This window comes from Macaca nemestrina, chromosome 14 (assembly GCF_043159975.1).
Source record: "Macaca nemestrina isolate mMacNem1 chromosome 14, mMacNem.hap1, whole genome shotgun sequence".
NCBI lineage: Eukaryota > Metazoa > Chordata > Mammalia > Primates > Cercopithecidae > Macaca > Macaca nemestrina.
Window position 1 is genome coordinate 50,852,864 of NC_092138.1, and position 15,296 is coordinate 50,868,159.

Sequence of the window (15,296 nt, forward strand, 5' to 3'; positions counted from 1 at the left end):
GACACTGTGATAAGTTTTAACATGTATATACACCCCGGAAACCATCAACACAATCAAGATAGTGAAAATGTCCTTGTCCCCTCAAGAGTTTCTTTGTGTTGCTTTGTAAACTCTCCCTCCATCTCATTCCTCAATACAACTGCCTCCACCCCCAGGTAACCACTAATCTGCTTTCTGTCATTATAGATTAATTTTCCTTTCTAGAGTTTTATAGAAATAGGCCAATAGAAAATTTATTCCCCTTCCCTTCCCTTCCCTTCCCTTCATTTCCTTCCCTTCCCTTCCCTTTCCTTGTTTTTTGAGACAGAGTCTCCCTTGTCACCCAGACTGGAGTGCAGTGGTGCAATCTTTGCTCACTACAACCTCCACCTCCCGGGTTCAAGTGATTCTCCTGCCTCAGCCTCCTGAATAGCTCGGATTACAGGCAATTGCTATCATGCCTGGCTAATATTTGTATTTTTGTAGAGATGGGGTTTCACCATGTTGTCCAGGCTGGTCTTGAACTCCTGACCTCAGGTGATCTGCCTGCCTCGGCCTTCTAAAGTGCTGGGATTACAGGCATGAGCCACTGTGCCTGGCCCTATTTTCTTATATTCAGCATACTTTTTTCTGGAGATTCATCCATGTTATTGTGTGTATCAATGATTCATTCCTTTTTATTGTTGAATAATATTCCATTGTATGGATATACTACAATTTCTTTAATCATTCATTTGTGGTAGACAAATAAAGTGCCCACAAACATTCATATACAAGTCTGTGTATAGAGACATCCTTTCTTTCTCTTGGATAAGTACTGGGGAGTTGACTGGTTGGATCATGCGATAGGTATATGATTATCTTTTTTATAAACTGCAAAAATGGTTTTCCAAAGTCATTGAACCATTTTTTGAAAGTTATAGTTGCTCCACATCTTTGCCAATCCTTGATATGGTGAGTCCTTTTAACTTCAGCTGTTCTAATAAGTATGTAGCAGTGTCTTATTGTTGTTTAATTTGCATTATTAAAGGTTAAGATATTTGTCTTTTCCTGTCTTGCTTGCCATCTCTGTACCTTCTTTCCTAAAATATGTGTTGAAATCTTTTGTCTGTCTTTTATTGGGTTATTTGTTTTCTTATCATTGAATCTTGAGAATTCTTTATGTATCAATAGAACTTCTTTATCAGAGAGGTGACTTGCAAATATGTTCTCAGTCTGTGACATGTCTTGTAATCCTCTTAAGAGAGTCTTTTGAAGTGGACTCCATTTTTTTAAAATTCATAGGCTAATTGTTGGGGGATATAATTTGAATAATGCATTATAGGTTTCTAGGAACACCCTCCATGTGAATGTCAAAACAGAATAACAATTGAAACATAATTGTCTGATTTGGTGATGTGAACATGTTTTTGGAGTACTCTCCATCAGGTCAATTAACGAATTAAGTTGTTAACTTGATTCTAAATTAGGAGAGTATAATTTTGTGCTGGTACTTCTAGTCCAATTTTTGAGTTTGTCTTAAACTATCCTAGTAAATTTTAGGCAATTAAACTAATGTTTAAAAAGCAACAATTAATGTTGAGAACAAAGGGATTCATAAAACAGTTCATTTTTTAGACTCAACAAGCACCAGGGCAATGTGTTTAGAGAAAATGTTTGCAATCAACAAGGTATGGTTCTGGGTGACATTCATCTTCTGACTCTGTTACCAACTGCTGGCTCTCTCTGTGTGTCCCACAGCCAAACCAGCCAAGAAGAAATCCATGTTGATTAGGGCCCCCACAGTCTCTGCTTGGCAGACCTCTCATGCATCAGAAATAGAGCTTGTCTAAGAGGGCTGGTTAACTTTGCTCAGAAAGGACAGAAGCTATGGCAGGTCCTCATGGTGGAAAGGGCTCCCCTGGAGTCAAATCATTTCACATTCGCTATCTGACCTACACCAACAACAATCCTTGAGAAAGCTTTTACCATATTAACATACTAATTTGCTATTTGCATGTCTTTGATGAAGCATCTGTTCCAATATATTATCCATTTTTATTATTTTATTTATTATTTATTTTATTATTTTATTAGTGTTTTTTTATTGAGTTTTCAGAGATTTTAAAAAATACATTGTGGAGACAAGTCTTCTATCAGATATATGATTTGCAAATACCTTCTCCCAGTTTGTGGCATGTTCTTTTCATTTTCTTAAGAGTATTTTATGAATAAATTCCTGATCAGATGTTATCTGAATACTTGAACGTGTTTAATGCCACCTAAAATGCCTAAATAACAACTTTGTTGACGGCAAAAAAGATGATACAAATGTGTGCTGATACTACCCTGCATCTGTATGGCAATTTTAAGCAAAATTCAAATATTTATATGGAACCCAGATGTTCACCAGCGCCTTCTTACTGCTCAAGAGCTAATAAGACAGCTCCTTCTCCTAATCCAGCTCTGTGGATTCCTAAGGTGTGACTTGGGAAGGGGTAAGGTGGCTCTGTTGTCATTGTTTTGCCTTCTGTTTCTTCTAATTTGGTTTATCTATGATGGTCTGGCCACCCCATGTTTTTTACCCCATACTATTTCAAACATGAGCCCGGGCACTTTCTGTGATTTGTACACGGAAGTTCTATGCACATAAAGACTTTTCGTGGGAGCCATTTTTATTGAAGTTTTGGAGATGATGGCGGACAGATTTTCAACACATCGGCACACACAATTTCACACCGCACATGAGCTACCCTGTTTGGAAAAGTTCTTTTTTCATCCCCACCAGCAGAGGTTTTTACTGTCTGCCTTGTTCCAAGTAGTGTCACAGTTCCAGAGCTTTGGGGGATTTCTGTCTGTCTCCTTTCTCCTTAAAAGCAAGCTGACACACAAAATGTGCTATTAGTATTTTACTGTCTTTTCTGTTGCCACACCCATAACCTCAAGATCTCACTAGATATTGAGTGAAGCCTCATTAGATATTTTTCTACAGACGCATTAGATATTTTTCTAAACAAAGAGTGTTTTTCTTACGAGGTATTCTGGTGCCAGCCAAAATAATATTATTATTTTACTTTGTTCCTCATGCCTAGTCATCAGTTCAGCACATGCAAATGTACACCTTTGGGCTAGTCGCCTTCATTTTTATTGGAATTAATTTTAATTGTTATTTATCTTCTACTGGTTATGGACATATTTTTGGCTTTCTGGATGGGCTGACATGCTAAGCTGTGACACAGTATTTCTAATTCTGCAGAAGTGGCCTCTCTCCTGTCATTCTTGTCCCCTCATGGAGGTACAGCAGGTCTTTTCAAGAACTTGCCAGTTTCTGGGCCAGTTTAGCAGTTTAGCCCAGAGAAAGCAGCAGACAATAGGGGCCCCTTGCTGAGAGAGATTTCTTTAGCTTCCTCTTCGCTGCTCTACACACTGCCTGGACTCTGCATTGCTACTTGCTCATCTTGTCCTTGACTCCTAGAAAAAGGGGAGTTTGGCTACAGAAGGGCTTTTGGCAGAGCCGGTGTGGAGAGCTGGGGGAAGAGTGAAGCTTGAGGGGGGCTTGACTGGTTTGAGTCAATGGCAGCAGGCCCCGCAGGATGACATTTCTTGTTTGCATAGCCCGTGTGCTACCCGCTTTGAACCGGAAGGGGGAGACTTGAGTTCATTGTCTATACAATAGTAGCTTGTCTGGAACTCTTAATGAACAGATTACTTCTCCTGAAAGCTGCTTCTTTTAAAAGGAACTCAGATTTCTATACTGCTCTAGGAAAAAATGCCCAGATACAAATAAAGGCTTTTATGATTCTTCCCTTTGAACTTCTTTTTTAAATCTCCACTCACTAGAGAGTGAATGAAATCACTATGTGACCATAGGCAGTTACTAAATTTCTTTGAGATTTAGTTTCCTCTCCTGTAAAATGGCAATAACGTACTTGTGCCTACCTGAGGGGTGCTTGTGGAGAAGATTAAGTCCAATTACCTACATAGGAGCTCAGCACAGTGCCTATTTCATTAGAATCTCTCAGTAAACAGCAACTGTTAATGGCAGTAATCGCCATTATAACCCAAGTTCCTGAGTTTCGGTACAAAGACAAAAACCTAACCAGTCGGCCCATGCTGACCAGGTGCCCAAAGAGCTCCTAGAAAACCTTGATGTTTTCCTGATGTAAGCCCTGGGAAAAATTAATGCCCTCTCTATCCCACCTAAACTTCCCTTTCTCCTATGTTCCCTGGCTTTTTGCTTGGTTTGAAGCCAGACTTAAACTGCTGCACCTTTCATTTGGCTTTAGGGACTATGTGGCGTCCGCAATGCAGAGTGACAGAAACTGGACAGGACATACCTGGAATTCTGTATGAACAAGGCAGTGGGGACCGGAAGCAGACTTACTTTTTTGAAAAAATGGGGAGAAAACTAATCACATGGCTAGGGTATAAAAAGGGTGGTTCTTCCTCTGATGCCTGTGCCATACCAGCAGACAGAGACCCACGCTCCCCTAAGATACCCACACATCTTGGCTGTCCCATGAAGAGCAGAATAAAGAGATTGCTGCTTAATAGTGTCATGGAAGTAAGTGGGACTTCTCACACTTAAGCTTGCAGGGATGGTGGGAAGCACATAATTATTTTAAAATCTTTCCAGGAGCAAAGTATCCCCCAGATAACATGGGGAGGTTAGGGAGAACACAAAAGCTGACATATTCCTCTGGCTATTCCTGATGGCCAGCTCAATTCTAACTTTCTGAGCAGAGAATCTGGAGCACACAGTAGTAGCAATGGGAAGCCCAGGTTTAGTTCCAGACCCTCCTGCTTGCCTCTTCTCTCTTAGTCCCATAGCAATTCATACATATTTATTCCCCCATAAGGATCAGGTCCCCTTATTGTCTCTTACCTTGTATATTCCACATGGCTTTCTTGAATTTTACATTCCTTAAAGGCAGGGGCCAGAAACTATACTACTTTGCAGGTATATTTTAAAAAGAACAACTAATAGGTACTCAGCAATTTTATAATATGGGTGGTTATATAAATCAAAATGAAATTAAAACTGCCATGTTGAATTATGTATCAAAAATAATTTATTTTCCAAAATAAAGTTTAAATAAAAAATAAAAATAACTCATAATTTAATAAAAATTTTAAAGTCTTCTAGTGTTCTTTCATATGCAGTACATTAGCCATCAGTCACTTAAACAGCATCTGCCGGTTGAAGAATGCTTGAAGTAATTGTCCAGTCCCGGAGGCACAGGCTAGGAGATCTTCAGTTTCGGAGGTAACCTGTAAGTTTGTTAATGAAGAAAAAGTTCCTGAGGATTTCCACTCTGACTATGGTCCAGGCACAGTGACTGTACTCCTTGGCCTTCAGGTAATGCAGAATCCTTCCATAGTATCTTTTCAGGTGCAAACTGCTCATGAATTTTCCCCTGGTGAAATCTTCTTTCTCCAGTTTTTCTTCTAGGATTGTCTTCAGATGGTCTATCTGATGATAGACATTAGCAAGGAGGTTCTCCACAATAGTCTCATTCCAGCCAGTGCTAGATAAATCTTGTCTGAAAATAGCGAAGATGTTCTGGAGCATCTCATAGATGGTCAATGCAGCGTCCTCCTTCTGGAACTGCTGCGGCTGCTTAATTTCCTCAGGGATGTCAAAGTTCATCCTGTCCTTGAGGCAATATTCAAGCCTTCCATTCAATTGCCACAGGAGCTTCTGACACTGAAAACTGCTGCTTCTTTGTAGGAATCCAAGCAAGTTGTAGCTCATGGAAAGAGCCGTAGTGGAGAAGCACAACAGGAGAGCAATTTGGAGGAGACACTTGTTGGTCATGATGAGAACAGGAACAGTGTCGCCTACTACCTGTTGTGCCAGAGCGAAGGCTTCGAAAGTTTGCAGTTAGAATGTCCTTTCTCCATGGGTATGGCCTATTTATATGACCTGGTCCTCTCTCTATTCAGAGGAATTTCCCACTTTCAGTTCTCCCTTTCAGTTTTCCTATGTCATTTGCATATGTAGTAGTTTCTAAAACTCTTTATTTAAACTCCTATCTTATCTTATATATATTAGAAAAAAGGATATACAAACAGTAAGATTTTCTCATGTTTTCTAAAGTTTCAGTGAATGACTAAAGCAAATTGTGAAAAAAGACTTGGGAGAAAACAAAGGAAAGCAAATGGCCTGAGAATTCAAGAACCTCAAAACAGCCAAAAGATAAAGTTGGTCCTCCCTATCCATGGGTTCTGTACCCGTGGATTCTACCAACTGTAGATGGAAAATATTTTTTAAAAATACAATAAAAATAATAATACAACAACAAAAATAATGTAAATTTTAAAGATACAGTATTACAGCTATTTATATAGCATTTATATTGTATCAGGTATTATAAGTAATCTAGGGATGATTTAAAATATACAGAAATATGTGTGTAGATTATATGCAAATACCACATCATTTTATAAGGAAATTGAGCATCCTCTCATTCTGTTGAGGCAGCAGGATGGTGATCCTAGAACCAATCTTCTTTGGATACTGAGAGACTGAGAGATACCTAGATTTACTGAAAAGCCAATCAGGGAATAGTAGCTGAAACTAGAAGGAGTTTTGCCGAATATGATAATAGGTTACTGTGAGAGGGCCTTGGAAACTTCTGAAAGGCACTGGAATAGTCTAGGGTATAGGAAATTTTCAAATCAACCAGTCACAGCCCTTTTTGGATAGGATCCTACACAGAGGAGAAACTGCCACAAGTGGAATCACACTTCAGCAGGATATAAACAACAGAGACAAGGATAGAGAAGCCCCAACCAGGGTGGGATGGAGAACTCAGAAGGCAGGCTACTATGTTTTTGACCATTTCACAGAAGCTGACAGAAGAGGGAGCTCTGTGAAGTTAGAAAAACCACCCTGAACCACTTCCTGGTTCAGGAAAAATAAGCTCTTATAAGACCAAACAACAGAAAAGTACTGAGATGGAATCTCATATAAATTTATTACTAGAAAAAAGAGAAGGCTTTGGGAAGATGGCTGATTAGAAGCATTTGTGGTCTGTGACACTCTGCTCTTGAAGCCTTTGGCCAGGATGGTCTGACTGCCCTGAGCCTGTCGTGCTTTGAGAAAGCCCAAACTAGCTGACTAGGAGAGACCATGAAAATTGGCAGTGTATTTCAGAATTTAAAATTTCAAGCAATGAAATTGTTCCTTTAATTTGCAATACCATTACTAGTTATTTACCTATGGCTATCCCTGCAGAAGTATGCATGTGTATGTGCGTGTGTATTATAGATACATACAAAACATATATAAATGTTTATTATATTACTATCATAGTAAAGAAGACAAATGTCCATCAGTAGGGAGCTTGTCAAGTAATACTATCATGTAGACAAGATGGAATATTATTCAGCCATCAAAAAGGACAATCAGCTGATACAGACCCATATCATAGATACATTTAGTGAAAAGAGCAATACATATAAGAAAGGATATGATATTTTCATTTGTTTTGTAAGTTACTAGAAAGGTATACATACGATGCTGTTATATGCATATGTTTTTTTCCTTTGGGTAGAATTACTATCTATTAATAGTAGTTACCCTGGAGAATAATGCTGATGGGGTGAGGAAGCAGCAAGGAAGAAAAATCTTCACCTTTTCACTTCATGCCTTTAGAACTATCTGTATGTGAGTTTTTCCTTGTAATAAGAAGAGGTCTGGGAAACAGGGTTATTAGGCTACTAGGGAATTAGGCTGTTACATTTGTAATTTAGTGCACGTTGAGAAAATTTAATAAATGTTACTAAATGTTAACATTTATTTTGTTTTATTTGCATTTAAAATGTTCTATTAGCATATATTATTTTTTCCTTAGGAAATTTGAAAGATACCAGTTAATATTGAAAAATAGAATATAAAATTGTACATACAATATGACTCTACAAAAATATGTAGAGAAAATTAATAAAAGGAAGTAAACCACCATTTTAATAGTGGCTTGATTTGGCTTGTGAAACTAAAGAGTGATTTTTTTCCTCCTTATGTTCTTTGTATTTTCCAATTTTCTACCAGTAAACAAGTATTGTTTCATAATAGACTAATTTACATTATAAAATAAACGAGTCCCAACCTTTCTGGTTATTCTGCCTCTCTATGGGTTTCATTCTCTCTGGCCTTCTGGCCTTTGCAGGCCAGCTCTTAGCAAGACCTTGGCCATCTCATGCATTTTAAAAACAGTGAGTTTTCAAATATCAAAAAAAATCTCGGCTCTTCCACTCAAAAATGTCTGTTATGTCAGTGATTGAGTAATTCCTTGGGGTTTTGAAAAGCATTCTCAGATTAGTCTGGAATCATCCATGGCTCATAGCACAAAAGCCACTGCAAGGAGCTTCAGAGGTTAGTCAACCTAGAGATGGCCGTCCCTCTCAGGAAAGAGGAGACAGTCCGAAGAGTCGGGTCACTGGGGCCTGCTCCTACAGAATGACTTGCAGGCTTGTATAGAGTTGACCTTTCTAGGTGCAGCTGAAGGCCTCATCACTGCCCACATCAAATGGCCTCTGATCCTCCATCCTGAAATGGTCCTTAGAGAGTTCATAATCTAATACAATAAAAACAGCAGTAGTGGCAGTAGTACTAGTTATCATTTATTGAGCACTTACTATTTGCCATTCTTTGAATAATCCTCATAGTAAACATTTGAGATAGGTTATTATCATCCCCATCTTACACAGGAGGGAAATGAGGCTTAGAAAGGCTGTGTAATGTGCCCAAGATACACACTGCTAATAACATGGGTAGATTGCATTTAAAACTGTGGTCTTTCCTGTAGAATATCAAGCAGACTATGGCTGACATCTTCAGATAGGTTCATGATGTCAACCATGGTGGTGATGATGGCTCTCAAAGAAAAAAGAAACTACATCTAGTGGAGAAGATGAGGGGGTATTCATTGCCCTAAATGCAGGCAGTGTGCCTAAAGAATTGGTGTGATCACTACAGGTAGAGATGGCTGTGGTGAGGTGACGTGGTTGAGGGCATTCAATTGGTACTGTCCAATAAAGTCACATATGCAATTTACAAAGCTCTAGTAGACATATTGAAAGAATAAAAAAAACAAGTGAAGTTAATTTTAATAATATGTTTTATTTAGCACAATATATCCAAAATATTATAATTTCAACATATAGCCAATATAAAATTATTCATGAGATAATTAAATTTTGTGTACATTCTTCAAAACATGATGCATATTTTTACACTCATGGTGGAGTTCAATTTGGACTAGTGCCATATAAAATGCTCATCAGACACACGTGGTTAATGGCTACCATGATAGACAATAGATACCATGATATCCACAGCTCTAGATAGACAGAGACCGGCACAAGCACAGCCAAGAGAATTAACAAGTTTGCAGGAGCAAAGACAAGGAGCTTCAATTGTGGACAGGCTTCATTTTAGGAATCAAGGAGACTAAGGGTGGAAAAATGAGGTTGAGCTGTACTATGCAGTCTTGAATGCCAGAGTGTAGCATTTGGACTTCATTCAAGAGGTCTTTGTCAAAGAAGAGACTGGAGTTTTTTCCCTGGGCAGAACGATAGGCAGAAATGTTAGAGGTGATCGGAACCAGGAGATGTGAGGAGAGGTCCTGCCCAGAGGCTCTCATGGCTGTGGAGCGTGAAACAAAGGCCATAGCTGTGGAAATGCAGCAAAAGGAATGGAAACAGAAAAATAAAAAGGGAATTTTTTTTCTGGTTTCTTCTCTTTGTTTTCTAGCTACTTTCTGCTATTGTGTTCATGAGGCGCTTCCTAATATTCCACTTCCAGTTGCCTTTGTGGAGTTTCTCCTCTACCCCTTCTCCTGAGGATTAGTAATAATCTTGGCAGAAGCTCACCTACGAATGGGTTAAAGTTTCTTCCTTTTAAAGACATCATTTTAAGTTTTAGCTTCATTTCTCTTCTTTTATTGGAGTTGTATCAGAATAACCAGGAAAATTTATTTAACCTTCTGTCTACCAGGGAAACCTATTTCTTAGACCAGCCCAGTGTGTATCTGCATTGTAAGGGTTAATGCCTCAACCCTTTCCTGGCCTTTTCCCCCCGCCCCCGCTTTTTTTTTTTTTTTTTTTGAGACGGAGTCTCGGAGTCTCGCTCTGTCTCCCAGACTGGAGTGCAGTGGTGCGATCTCGGCTCCCTGCAAGCTCAGCTTCCTGGGTTCACGCCATTCTCCTGCCTCAGCCTCCCGAGTAGTTGGGACTACAGGCGCCTGCCACCATGCCCGGCTAATTTTTTTGTATTTTTAGTAGAGACAGAGTTTCACCATGTTAGCCAGGATGGTCTCGATCTCCTGACCTCGTGATCCGCCCGCCTTGGCCTCCCAAAGTGCTGGGATGATAGCCATAAACCACCGCGCCTAGCCGTCTTTCCCTTTGTTATTTGTCCCTTCTGTGGACATTATTTTTGTACATATCCTCTCCTCCCCTGGTTAACTTTCCATTGTATGAAAAAACTACTTCCAGTCCCTGTACCAGTTCCTTGTGGTTAATGAGGTTTGGAGAGACAGAGTGACATTTAGAAAGTAAAACTTGAATGACATTTCTAGTCATTTGAAATCATTTTAATTTGGAAATGCTTTTCTATAAATTTCAGAGATAGGAACCAATTTGTCCTTCTCTTTTGAATATAATTATCTATACAGGACTATTATGTATCTAGAAATGAACATTTTAGTTGTCTTCTCTTCCTTCTCATATCTTCAGTTATTTCTCAAGGAAGAGGGTCCCTATCAAAGAATGATAAATTATACAAGAGGAAGAGTTACTGAGAAGTACATAAACAGTGGCAGAACAGAAATGAACCCAAAAATAATCTTTCAGAAATATCTTGGGAGGCCAATAAATTCTTTCATAAGAGATTAATACATAAACAGGAGAATTCCCACTTCCTCTTTTAAGAAAAAGCTTATAAAACAGTAATATACATAGAAAATTATGCATAAATCTTAAGTATATAGCTCAATGAATTATTATAAAATAAAAACGTCTGCACTCTTTTGTAACCACAAACTAAACATTATCAACACAACAGAAATCTCCCTCTTATTCCCTCGTCTTAGTCTCTTTGGGTTGCTCTAACAAAGCACCATAGACTGAATGTCTTATAAACAACAAGCATTTATTTCTACAGTTCTAGAGACTGGAAAAGCCAAGATTAAGGCCCTAGCAGATTCAGTGTCTGATGAGGGCTTGCTCTTTGCTTTGTATACAGCACCTTCTCATTGCATTCTCATATGGTAGAAGGGGAAAACAAGGTCCCTCAGGCTCAGGCTTCTTTTATAAGGCACCAATCCCATTTGTTAGGGCTCTTCTCCCATTACCTAATTACCTACTAAAGGACGCACTTCTTAAAATGATTGCATTGGGGATTAGGTTTTAACATGTGAAATTTGGGGGACACAAACCTTCAGACTATAGCACCTCGCAATCATTATTCTCTCTCCTCTCGCTTGTCACTACTTTCTTCTCCCAATGTCACTACCATGCAGTCTTTTAACATTCTATATTCTGCCTGTTTCTGAGCTTTGTATAAATGGTTTCTTACCCTCAATAGAATATCTGTGAAATTCATCTATCTTGTGTTTATAGTTTATTAATTTACATTAATGTGTCTTACTCTAATTAGAAGTATACCACAATGTTTTATCCCTTCTACTACTAATAATTTTAAAAAATATTTGCCATGATGATTAATGCTGCTATGAAATTCCTTGTCTGTATTTTTTACTGCACATTAGTACATACTTCTCTTGGGTATATGCCTAGAATGAAGTAACTGGATCATAGAATATGTATATGTTCAGATTTAGCAGATAATATTGTAATGACTTCCCAAATGTTTGTACCAATTTACATTCTTACTATCAGTGTTTGAGAAGTTTCAGTTGTATCAGACTCTTGCCAACTTTGATATTATCAGTCTTTTTAATTTCAGCCATTCTATTGTTGTACAATAATACTTCATTATAGTTTAATTTGCATCTCTCTGATTATTAATAAGTTTCAACATCTTTTCGTATGTTTATTGACCATTTGGATATTTTCTTTGTGAAGAGCTTGTTTCAATTTCTTGTTGACTTGTCAGATTTTAAAAATTATATGCAGATGATATAATTGTTTACATACAAAATACAAAAGAATTTACAGATAAACGATTCGAATTCAGCAAGGTCGCCAAGCACAAGATCAATATTAACAATCAATCATCTCTCTTTAGCAACAAAAAATTGAAAAATTACATTTTAAAAATGACACCATAGACAATGTATAAAAATAATCTACTTGGAAATAAATCTAGGCAAAGAAGTGCAAGACTGTTACTCAGAAAACTTACAAATTGTAAATGAGAGGTTAGTGAAGATCTAAATGAATGAAGATCTAAATAAACTTATAAATTGTGAGAGAAATTAATGAATATCTAAGTTAGTGCAGAAACAGAGAGACATACCATATTCATGAACTAAAAGACCTAATATTGTGAAGGTATACTTTCTTTGCACATAAATTTATAGTCAATATGTTCACCCCCCAAAAAAGCTGTTTGTTAACTTGCCAACCTCATTCTAAAATTTATATAGAAGTCCAAAAGACAATAACAAAAATATTCTTGTAGAACAAAATGGGAAAGAATGTTCCACTAAATATCAAGATTTAGAACAAAGCATGAGATGTGTGGGGATAGACAGTGAGACTGATAAAATAGAGTAGAGCTCAGAAAAAGACCCATTGATATATGTAAATGACTTATGAAAAAATATGGCATTTTACAATGGGAAAATGATGATCTTTTTCTTTTTTAGAAAAACAGGGAAATAACTGTATATTTATATGTAAAAAATAAAAGTGAACCCATATGTCATACCATATGCACACACACAAAAAATCCAGTGAATTATAAGTCTAAATGGAGAAGGCAAAACTTTAAACCTTTTAGAAAATAATATAGAAGCATGCCATCATGACTTCAGTGTAGAGAAAAATGTCTTATGACTTGAAGTCCTAACCACAAAGAAAAGATTGTTAATTAGATGGCATGAATATTAAGACTTATTTTTAAAATTAAAAAACCATTAAGAAAATTCAGGCCATAGAATGACGGAAAATATTTGTAGCACTCCAGAAAAGAGAATTATAATATGCAGATTATAAAAAGAAGTCTTACAAATCAGTAGAAAATAAAACTAGACAAAAATTTGAACAGACAAAAGAGAAACTCTAAATAATCATTACACATGAGAAACTCAATCTCAGAAATCAGAGAACTATCATTGTATATACACTAAATCAGAAAAATATTAAAAGGCTGAGTAGCATCAATGGCAATATTGATAGTATATAACCTTGATATGATGTGATAAGAACAGTACTTTACCCCATGGACTTCCTCCCCAAACCCTTACCCCTGTATAAGTCATGACAAATACACTTTAAAAACCATTACCCTATATCTAACCAGTACTCCTCAAAACTATCAAGGTCATCAAAAATAAGAAAAGTCTGAGGAACTGTCAAAACTAAGAGGAACCCAAGGAGACATGAGAATTAAATGTAATGTGGCATTCTGAATGAGATCCCAGAATAGAAAAAGAACAGTAGCTAAAAAACTAATGAAATGTAAATGAATTTTTGAACTTTAGTTTTTTTTTAAGAAAAGAGTAGCATTAACATGGCAAAGCCATTTTCATATTTTTCTTGACCATTAAGTACAAGTCTATAATTAAAAATTTTTTAAACGTAGTCTGGAATATTGCCAGAAACAAAAGTACAGCAGATATCTGTGCTGTTGCCTAGCTCTCCATGGCTGATTGGTCTAAAATGAGATACATTAACTCTCCTCCATGTTTTTTGTTTTCTTTTTAAATGAAAGACTTTACTTTTTAAGAGCAGTTTCAGGTTCATAGCAAAATTGAGAGGAAGATACAGTCAAGTTGAGGAAGTTTTCCTCTATTCCTAGTTTACTGAGAGATTGCATCATGAATGGGTATTAAATTTTTGTCAAATGCTTTTTCTGTATCTATCAATATGACCATGTGATTTTCTTCTTTAACCTGTTGATGGGACAAATTACGTTAATTGATTTTCAAATGTTGAACCACGCTTGCATATCTGGAATAAATTCTACTTGGTTGTGGTGTATATTTTTTTTATGCATTCTTGGATTCTTTTTGTTAATATTTTGTTGAAAATGTTTGTCTCTTTGTTCATGAAAGATATTGGTCTGTTGTTTTCTTTTCTTGTAATGTCATTTTCTAGTTCTGGTGTTAAGGTAATGCTGGCCTAGTTGAATGATTTAGGAAGTATTCCCTCTGCTTCTATCTTCTGAAGGAGATTGTAGAAAGTTGGTATAATTTTTTTCTTTAAATATTTGATAGAATTCACTAGTGAACCCATCTGGGCATTGTGTTTCCTGTTTTGGGAGGTTATTAATTATTGATTCAATTTATTTAACAGACATAGGCTATTCAGATTGTTTATATCTTCTTTTTATATTTTTCAGATTATGTCTTTCAAGGAATTGGTTCATTCTATTTAGTTATCAAATTTGCAGGCATAGAATAGTTCATAGTATTCTTTTAATTTGCTTTCAATGCCTATAAAATTTGCAGTGATGTTCCCACTTTTATTTTTAATATTAGTAATCTGTGTCCTCTTTTTTCCTTAATTATCCTAGGTAGATGCTTATCAATTTTATTTATCTTTTCAAGAACCAGCGTTTTTATGTTGATTTTCTCTATTGATTTACTGTCTTCAATTTTATTGATTTCTGCTCTAATTTTTATTTGTTTATTTTTTTTTTACTTACTTTGGATTTACTTTGCTCTTATTTTTCTACTTTCCTAAAGCAGAAGCTTAGGTGATTAATTTTTACAACTTTCTTTTTTTCTAATATAGCACTCAGTGCTATAAATTTCCCCACAAACACTGCTTTCACTGGATTCCACAAGTTTTTGTTAAGTTGTGTTATTTTAATTTAGTTCAATATATTTAAAAGTTTCTTTTGCCAACCAAGATTACTTTACCCAACAAAGTTGACCTTCAGAAATGAGGGAAAATAACTTTCCCAGACAAACAAAAGCTGAGGTAGGATGGCACTACTAGACCTACTGACAAGAAATGCTAAAGGGAATTCTTCAAGCTGAACAAAAGGATTCTATTTAATAACATAAAAACATGAAAGAATAAAACTTACTGTAGGAATAGGAACAGCTTTGGTCTGCAGCTCCCAGTGAGACCAACACAGAAGGTGAGTGATTTCTGCATTTCCAACTGAGCTACCCAGTTCATCTCACTGGGATTGG

General features: G+C 36.7%; 1 protein-coding gene across 1 annotated transcript; it reads right to left on the reverse strand.

Annotated features, from left to right (window-relative positions):
- Window positions 1–5,007: 5,007 nt before the first annotated feature.
- Window positions 5,008–5,849, reverse strand: LOC105465886 (interferon beta 1). The gene has a single exon (XM_071077858.1). The coding sequence runs from the start codon at window positions 5,774–5,776 to the stop codon at window positions 5,213–5,215; it is 564 nt and encodes a 187-aa protein (XP_070933959.1). The 5' UTR covers window positions 5,777–5,849; the 3' UTR covers window positions 5,008–5,212.
- Between the last annotated feature and the right edge of the window lie 9,447 nt (window positions 5,850–15,296).